Source organism: Oculina patagonica, chromosome 6 (genome assembly GCF_052425735.1).
Source record: "Oculina patagonica isolate OP01 chromosome 6, crgOcupat, whole genome shotgun sequence".
Taxonomy (NCBI): domain Eukaryota; kingdom Metazoa; phylum Cnidaria; class Anthozoa; order Scleractinia; family Oculinidae; genus Oculina; species Oculina patagonica.
This window is the reverse complement of record NC_135763.1, coordinates 23,900,094-23,908,976: the sequence shown is the minus strand read 5'-3', so window position 1 is coordinate 23,908,976 and position 8,883 is coordinate 23,900,094. Positions and strand designations below refer to the sequence as shown.

The following is an 8,883-nucleotide window of genomic DNA, read 5'->3' as shown; positions in this document are numbered from 1 at the left end:
ACTGGTTTGGTGGCATGCACCGCGGAATAGGACGTGACCAATTCGGATAATGTTCTGCACGCATCCGTACGACTTTTTGCAATAATTTCTATCTAAGTAGTACATGTAGATATCCGTTCTGATCCCGGATCGTTCAGTTTTGCTTAAGCACAATTCACTGTATATAGATCGTGGTAAAGCATGAGTTTTTCCTTTAGCTAATCTCGTTCGGTTTCGTTTCGTTGCCATCTCCTTTCCAGAGGTTGTTTTGTGGGCTAAAAATGTTAAGCAATTTAATGTTATTTAAGAAATTTACTATTCCAACATTTCTGTAACTATCTACTGAAGTTTAATTTGCAAGTGGGTATATGAGACAGTACTCATTCTTTCCCGTTGATGATCGTTTTCATACCTGTTTCCCTTTAAGTTTCTGGTTGATATTACTATATTGGCATTTAACTCGCAAATGGGCAAATGATCAGATATCGCACTTATAGGCAATCAGTGTAAATCATACAGGGACCCAAAACGAGTGAAGGTCAAGAGTATGAATACTACTATGGTAGAACTGAAATTGTTTCACGAAATTTAGAAAACTTTTCATAGTGACGTTTCCTAAGCTGTCTGTAAAATCTTGATGAATTATTTTGACTATTAACAAGAAATTTACATGCAAACATTCAATTTATTATAAACCGAACAAAGGTTTTAACCTTTGGCTTCTGACGTATATGGTAGTGGTATATTGATAAAATCATGGAATATTGGCTGCGATAGCTTGCTCCTTGTTTTCCTTTTGTTCCCTTAAAGATCTCTGTTATCTATCGTTTGTTGCTTGTTGTACTGTTAAACAACTTGTTACAGATAGATTGTTAGATATTCTAAAGATCATTGTAAAGAACATTCTATCCCATTAACACTAATCCTACACTCTGGACGTTTGCAGCGCTGGATAAGAGCAAAGCCTCCACTGACAACAGTTGTACATATGGTTATATGCAATAGCTTTTAGCCGGCTTCCAGAGCCGACTCTGAGATAATGGACCTTTTGCATACGTTTTAGACCTGATTGATAGCCTGTTAAGCCTTTGAATGATCGGGTCCTGCTGTTAACTTAAAAAAAGATTCAAACGCTTTAGAGAGTTCTTAAACCAAATATCGGCTGGGCATTTGTACATGGGCCATAAAAACAGCAGACATGACAAGCTTGAAAGCAATAGCACCAAAGTAGATGGGCAAACAGTATTTCAGCCGTATATCTCATGTCAAAAGCTGCGTTGAACTCTTATACAAATTGGTTGCAATTCTGAAATGGCCTCTCCTGAACCTTCAGCTCTGGACATCTCAACAACGTTTGCTGCTCAGTAAGGTCCAACTTAGTTAATAAGTATACCTTGCTTGGCCAAGCCTAAAGGATGCAAGTTACATAGATACATAAATAAAGGTTAATATAACTTAAAAAAAAAAAACCTTTTAAGCGAAACTAAGAAATATATGCTGAAACAGAACCAAGAATAAATGATCTTGTTACCCACTGGTCGTCTGAATTGTTTCTGGAAAGAGAAGTACTACGAAGACCTTATATACAGTTTTCAGCTTGCAAATAATCAAATTAGGTGTTTGAAAACTTAGGTGGCGTGTGTTATATTTCGCTGTCTACTGTCAACCACATCAATATGTGTTAAGATGTTTTGTATTTTTTTAACTATGTATTGGAGGCTGATCTTAAGGTTAATGCACTTAAGAAAGGCTGAATGTGAGAAGACTTGTTAAATGAACTCCAAGGATGCTTCAACTCCATTTAAACTAAAACTGTTCGTTGCTGAATTTTACGTCTATTCCTATTTTAAAACAAATATATATCTCATTTATCTTCAGGTAAATATTGTTTAGGCACTCTGCCTACCGTTCCAGCCATTTTTGTCATAGTAAATGCCATATTGCCCATGTGCTATGGCCATTAGATGGCATTTATTTCAATTCAAAAGGCGTGCGTCGAAGCACAACCCAGCGAGTGAAGCAATATGTTTTTTTGTCAGTGGTGATCAAGGTCCATATTCAACCATGTAAAACAAATGTCATGCATCTCGTTGGAACGAACCGAAGTCTTACATTTTATGCTAGCAAATGCTGACAAAAGCTCTCCCCATTTTTCTTGGAGGCACAAAGTAACATCAGTGCTTAAGTTTCCACCTTTATTATACTAGACAGTTGTTGCTATGAACAGAACGTCTAAATGGTGTTATTTCCAAAACACTTGACTGATAAATTACTAAGCACCAAATAATACGGTATAACAATAAATTGTTTTAATTTGCTTCTTACTGTAGATTTTGACTATTTGCACCACTGCTATGCGTCTTGCAACCTTTATATCACTGCAATCTTTGTCTATATTATGTGCACGTTCTTCGAATTATTCTTTGAAATGTCAACGGCATTTTAGGTATATTTCCTTTCCACGTACTACACTAAAATGTTAAGCATTTTCTCTCCAAAAATTCAACCCTATTTATCCTGTATTCAAGCAAACGATTTGTCCCTCGAATGGTGGCAAGCAGTACAGCTTAACCTTCCCTCTAACGAAACGGTTTGAAGGATGTGAAAGAAGTGAATTAAAAGAGGGCAACCTAAGTTACTTAAATTGTTATTTGACATTCTTCTGCCCCAGAAATGATCGAACTTACTTAATTGATTAACCACTCCAGCACCTAAAGAATAAAAAATGGCCTTATCAACGATGATAAGACTTAAAGGCAACATACAATATATAATATAGGTTCATAGCTGGCCAAACCTTCAACTTCTTTGTCGCGAAGAAGTTGTTTTTTTCAAAATGCCTTCATACGAGACGATTGAAATCAGCGAAAAAAATCTACAATATAATCTCACATTATAAGAAAAAAGAGAAAGGCTGTGGATAGCAAATTTTAAGCGAACTGGCATAGTTGGCAGTTTACATCAAGTCTACCCAGTACGATATTCTAGAGACACGTGCACAGAAAAAAATACATTTTATTACCATGACAACCAACCTCTATCAACAAATTACCAATAACAGGCCGTGAATGATTACATTTTTTTCAACAACGGTTAAAATTAAACTTTACATCTAACAAAGGCAAGGATTACTGTTTGCTTGAGGAGTCATTTTGTAGTATTAGAAGACAAAAATAGGGGAGAAGAACGCCAGTTTTTGTTAGTTGAATATTGTTTGTTTTTTCCAAGCACACCACCAGACTCTAGTGTTTCTAAAATTAAACCAAGGATTTTGTTTGATAAAATCGAAGATTCCGGAGCAATTCTCACAACTCCCGAATTGCTTTGCTTATAAACCGATATCAACAATATCAAGCTGATATTGATATAGACAATATCAAGCTGTTCTTCGTTATCCTCGGAACGCCTTACCATTTCAAAATACAGTTTATCATTTAGAGTGGAAGACATCATTTTCCAAAAAGCATCACAGAAAACGTGAAGAGCTACAGAAGATGTTTTCGAAAACGTTGATTTTTCTTTGCCTTGTGGGCCTTTTGACACCGCTATGGAGCTTTCCTTTGCCGGTTCCAGATGGTAAGATAACCGCGTGTTTATCCATTTAACCTTAACTTACTACACTTTTCCTTTACTGATAACAGAGAAGTTTTCTCTAGTGTCAGACAATTGAATGCAAAATGCTCACATTGCCGGCAAAACTGACGTTTTTCTGAAACTAAATTAGCTGTGCAAGGGCATTTATCATCACTGGTCTCCTTTATATGAAGCAGCATTTTTAAAAATTGGAAATAAAATACATATGTTGCAAATAAAAGTACTCCACTGCTCGTAGTTTTAATTCCTTGGTCAGTTTCGTCGGTGATGCAGCATTTGTGCGAATTCTATTGCTAATGATACATTTTACACTGTTTTTTTCTTGTTTCGTTCCTTTCAGAAATGTTCTTATTGTTTACAGAACGTCCAATGCTTTGATTAATTGTTTTTGCAGGCACCCTTCCTTTCACCCTGCGAATATCGTTCGATGCAGAATAAAAGGCAGCCGACACGTTGCTTCCACATAGTTCAAAATAAGATTTATTCATAATTCTGCAGTACATAATATATAAAATACCTGTTTTAACATTTATTTAATTTCATTTACCTTTCATTCGTATGATAGGAAAAAGTCTACAATAGCAAAAAGGACAAAAACATGGCATTCTAAGGTCGCAAACTGAAGACAATTTTCTTGAAAAACGGGCAGTGGCTTTTTTCCACCGCAATGTTTTTGCATTTGTTTCTGTAAATAATAATGCTTAAATCATTATAAAGCGTTGCTGTTTAGATCATATGCATCTACTTTCTTTAGGAATTTTTGTATTGTGCTGATGGCAATTCCTTGCAGTCTGCGTTCTGAGTGCTATAAGAATGCGATTATTTCGGCGGTAACAAAGAGAATGGTCAACGCGAGCGTATATCCCAAGGCCAAGCAGTAAAGTTTCCTGTTTCAAACTCTTCATTTTTTGATCTCAGGATCTTTGTTTAGAAATAAAGGTAGTTTAAGTGTCTAACTTTTGCATAAAGTCTAATTTAAGTATCTTTTTACATCGTTTTTTCTTCAGACACAAGATCGCGGCACTTTCTAAACGATATTTGCTTTTGTAATGCAACTTTAGGATTGACTGCTTACTGAGTTCACAAATGTAAATTTGTAAAGCTGCCTTCGTTCCGTTTGATCGACGAACCAAGTTTGGACAAGTCGACTGAAAGATGACAAATTTTTTTGACAACATATTGAAAGCCTTCGAAAATTATATTTGATACACTAAACAGAAACTAAAATGCTTGCAAAATCGATGGTGGTTTCTCCAAGCTATGGCTAAGGGAAAACATCTCTCACTGTTTTGCTACATTATCCTGCATATACCGGCCCTCTTATGGTTGCAAAATGAGGTATTTTACCACAAATGATATTCCCAAATGTAAAACTAGTGACCCAATAAAATCGCAAATGTCACATTTCTCAATCATAAAAGCAATTCCATAACGCAGCAGTTAATGACACTTATCGTCGCTTCCGGATTTTATTGAACCCATGACATTTCTAAAAGATGATTCCGTTGGTCTTTTTGTATAAATAAATTCCGCAAATTGCGCAATACAAGTATCATGCTCCTTACATTGGAAAAGAATATACTCTTTGTAATCAAATATATTGTCAGTGTATTTTGTTTCGTGTTTTAACCCTTTCCAGACAGGGGGGGGGGGGGGGCTGGAGAGGAAAGTGCCCGCGCTGACTTTGAACGTTAATAACATTTAACCCGTTCCTACGATAGCCTTGAAACTTCACGGCGTTTTCTAAAATTTATCTACGAACATTTCAACATGAACAATGTTTGCAAAGACATTTGGAAATTACCATGGCAACTACATCTTGATAAATGGTTTTTGCAAATTTTAGAATCCTAAGAATTTTAAGTGTTTCTTTAGAAGTTTTTGCTGAACAATGATCTAACCTATGGATTTACTAATCCAACGATGTATTCTTGTCATACTCGAGCCATCTCAAATCAGTAATGCTCCTTTATAAATTCGGACGCTAACTCATTTGAGCGTAAAACAGCGCTTATAATGTACCTTTTTTTCAAGACGTTTTGACTGAGAACCTTCGGTGTTGTTTACATGGCGGAAAAAGCAACGGCTTTTTAACGGTTAGACACTTACACATTTGTACGCGCGCGCCTGACTAATACAAGTACTGTACAAGCGAACGCTGCGCGAGATTAGGAACATTATGAAAGTGACTTATAGGCACCAGGGATGTCTTTGTGTTCATTTCCCGCATTCTGGTCCCTCTGCGAATGCCACGCTTCTAGGAAAAGCCTCTTGTGGTAAACGCCTGACTTGTCCACCACAGCCGCAATTTGGGATTTTGCGTTTAAATCAATAAGGTTGCCCCTGTCATACCCCGTAGACAGAGCAGGTTTGTTGTCTAGCACTATGTTTCACCTTTCCCCAGAGACCTCCATCAACTTAACCAAAATAAAAAACAAAGATTATTATCGGCCCCTCGTAAATAAAGAACATATTGAAACGAAGGCTACCTCCAAATGGGAAAGAGACTTGCAAATTGGTCAAGCATCTCTATAACCTTTTTTTTTAGTCGCGTAAGAAACGTATGTAGAGATAATAGGCTTAGGGAATTTTATTTCAAACTCTTACACAGAATAGTAGTCACCAAAAAGGAATTATTTCTTTTTGGTGTGGCAGAGGACGCAAAGTGTCCATATTGTGAATTGAATGACTCCATAATTCACACTTTCTACAACTGTAATTGGAGCCAATTATTCTTCGCAGAGGTTATAAAATGGTTTAATAAAGAAAATGCCGCCTCTCTCACTCTTTCTCCAACTGAATTAATTTTTGGTAAGGACAAGGATAACATAAACAAAGAAATAGATATCATTAGAAAGTTAAACTTCACCTTTTTATATGCAAAATATTATGTATACAATCAGAAATTATTGAATGGAAAGCTGTCATTAAATGAATTCTTAGCCAATGTAAAATTCAAATACATCTTCGAAAAATTTAAATGTAGTTAAAGCGAATTATTTAAAATAAGAGGGTGCTGTAAGATGAGTAATTAGCGTCATTATTTCAAAGATGTATTGTAATTTTCGATCTAGTAATAACTATATTATACTTGTAAGTTTTTTTTTCTTGTATATGTATATTGTATATTGTCTTTGTATATTTATACGTTATATTTGTGCATTTTTTTTCTATTGAAATGAATAATAATAATAATAATAATAAAAATAAGGTTGCCTCTTTCAAAAACTTCACTTTTTTGCTACTTTTCGTTGCGCATTTTGGCCCTTTTGAATGTTGATTCATTTATTTTAATATTTTGTGCAATTTTTGCGAATTTTCTGTGGCCAGGACACAAAATTCCAAATCCTAGATGGCGGATCCAAGATGGCGGCTGTATAAATGATTTTGTCTTTTTTTCCCATTTTTGCCCTTTTAAACATTATAAATGTTTCGTAACATAATCTGATAAGATTTTGCTACTATTTATCAAAGCACTTTGGAGATATGTACGACAAACGCTTTCTGGCAATAAATTATCAATGTGTTGTCATGACAACTTAATTTTGTCAATCAATATAATTTCGTGCATTCAAAATACTCTTAATAATTGGGTTACCATTCGTTGTTTCCTGCAGAAGTTACGCAGGGGAGTGGACCCCCGCGATCTGAAAAGATCCAAAAAAGCCTGGCGTCCGTTTCTCAAAAGCCCGGAAACTTCTCGGGATCGAAAAATTTTTTTGGGCTTTTTTTGGGCGCGTTTCTCGGGTTCGGAAAAAGCGTTTCTTAAAAAGGCCGAAAGAATCCCGTATTCTTCGGGGAGGTTTTCGGGATTTGTAACGCAACAACTAGCATGAGCTTCACATGTCCAGCCTGTTATTGGTTCAAAAATTGCAATTGACACCGCTGCACTGAGTTCGGTTAATGTCACGTATGCATCAAATTCAAAACATTTTCGATGAATCGTCTGCAAAAATTTATCTCTGGCGATATGTACATTTGCACTGCAATGTTTATTTTTTAACACTGATTAACCTCTGGGCTACTTAATGTAAAGGCAGCTTGATGAAAGTATTTAAAGCATTTCTGTTTGTTTAAATTTGTCTATTACCGGCTTGTAATTTACGAAGCTTGCGCTATTAAACAGCCATTAACTTGTCGTGAAACCTTGAATTTTGGTTGAATAAAGTTACTTTTGGTTGAATTTTTCTCTACCATTATCGCTGAGTACTTTGGCAGACTTGCTGTACCTACACTGAATGAATTGTGGAAGTTTCTGTAAACAATTTAAGGTGGAAAAGTCGGCAATCAAGTACGTTTTAAAAGCTCGCTTTTTTCTCTTCGCGAAGTCGGAAAGTATTTCTTGGCGCGCCGAAGTTTGTTTTGAAACTTGTCAATTAAAGAACCGAATTCTGTCACACGTCTTTCTCTCTCATATCCTTTACTGTTGTTATTTTCATATAAGCCCTTTGCCGCCTTTTGTTTTCAAAAAAGTTCTTCGGAGATGCAATTAATAGTGACAATATAAGTCCCGAGAAGTGTTTTCGAGATCTCAAGAGCTCCCGTAAAGTTTACAGGAAAAAATGGAGTGATTTCCTCGGGCCCGGAATTCTCGGGGTTTTTTAAAACACATTAAACAGTTTTCGGGATCTTTACGTGACTGTTTTCGGGACTTTGTACGCCTGGTCTGAAAAGGAATAAAATTCAGGTGAACCCCTGTTAAGCGGCCACCGCGTATAAAGCGGCCAATTTTTAAAGTCGCGCAACTATTAACTATCAGTATCATTCTGTAAGTGATATTGCTATAAAGCGGCCTCCTCTATTAAGCGGCCACGGCCACCTTTTGCTAGATATTTAAACGAACTAGCATAGTTGGCAGTTAACATCAAGCCTACCCAGGGCGATATTCTAGAGCTAGACACGTGCACAGAAAAAACATATTTTAATAACCATGACAACCCACCTCTATCAACAAATTACCAATAAAAGGCCATTAATTATAACAGTTTTTTCAACAACGTTTAAAATTGAACTTTTCATATAACAAACTAAAGGATTACTGTTTGTTTGAAGTGTCATGTTTTAAAATGAGAAGACAAAAAGAGAGGAAAAGAACACCAGTTTTTGTTAGTTTAATATTGTTTGTTTTTCCAATCACACCACCAGACTCTAGTGTTTCTAAAATTAACCAAGGGTTTTGTTTGATAAAGTCTAAGCTTTCGAAGCAGTTCTCACAACTCCCGAATTGCTTGCTTATAAACCGATATCAAAGGCTACAAACGATATCAAGCTGTGCTTCGTTATCTTCAGAACGCCTTTCTATTGCAAAAT

General features: G+C 36.0%; 1 protein-coding gene across 1 annotated transcript in view; it reads left to right on the top strand.

The window, feature by feature from the left end:
- LOC144657957 (uncharacterized) overlaps positions 1 to 50 on the top strand; it is a 3,862-nt gene extending 3,812 nt beyond the window's left edge. The window contains exon 3 of the mRNA XM_078518290.1: positions 31 to 50. Coding sequence (XP_078374416.1) covers positions 31 to 50 — 20 coding nt within the window. The remainder of the gene's footprint in view (positions 1 to 30) is intronic.
- Positions 51 to 8,883: the final 8,833 nt, after the last annotated feature.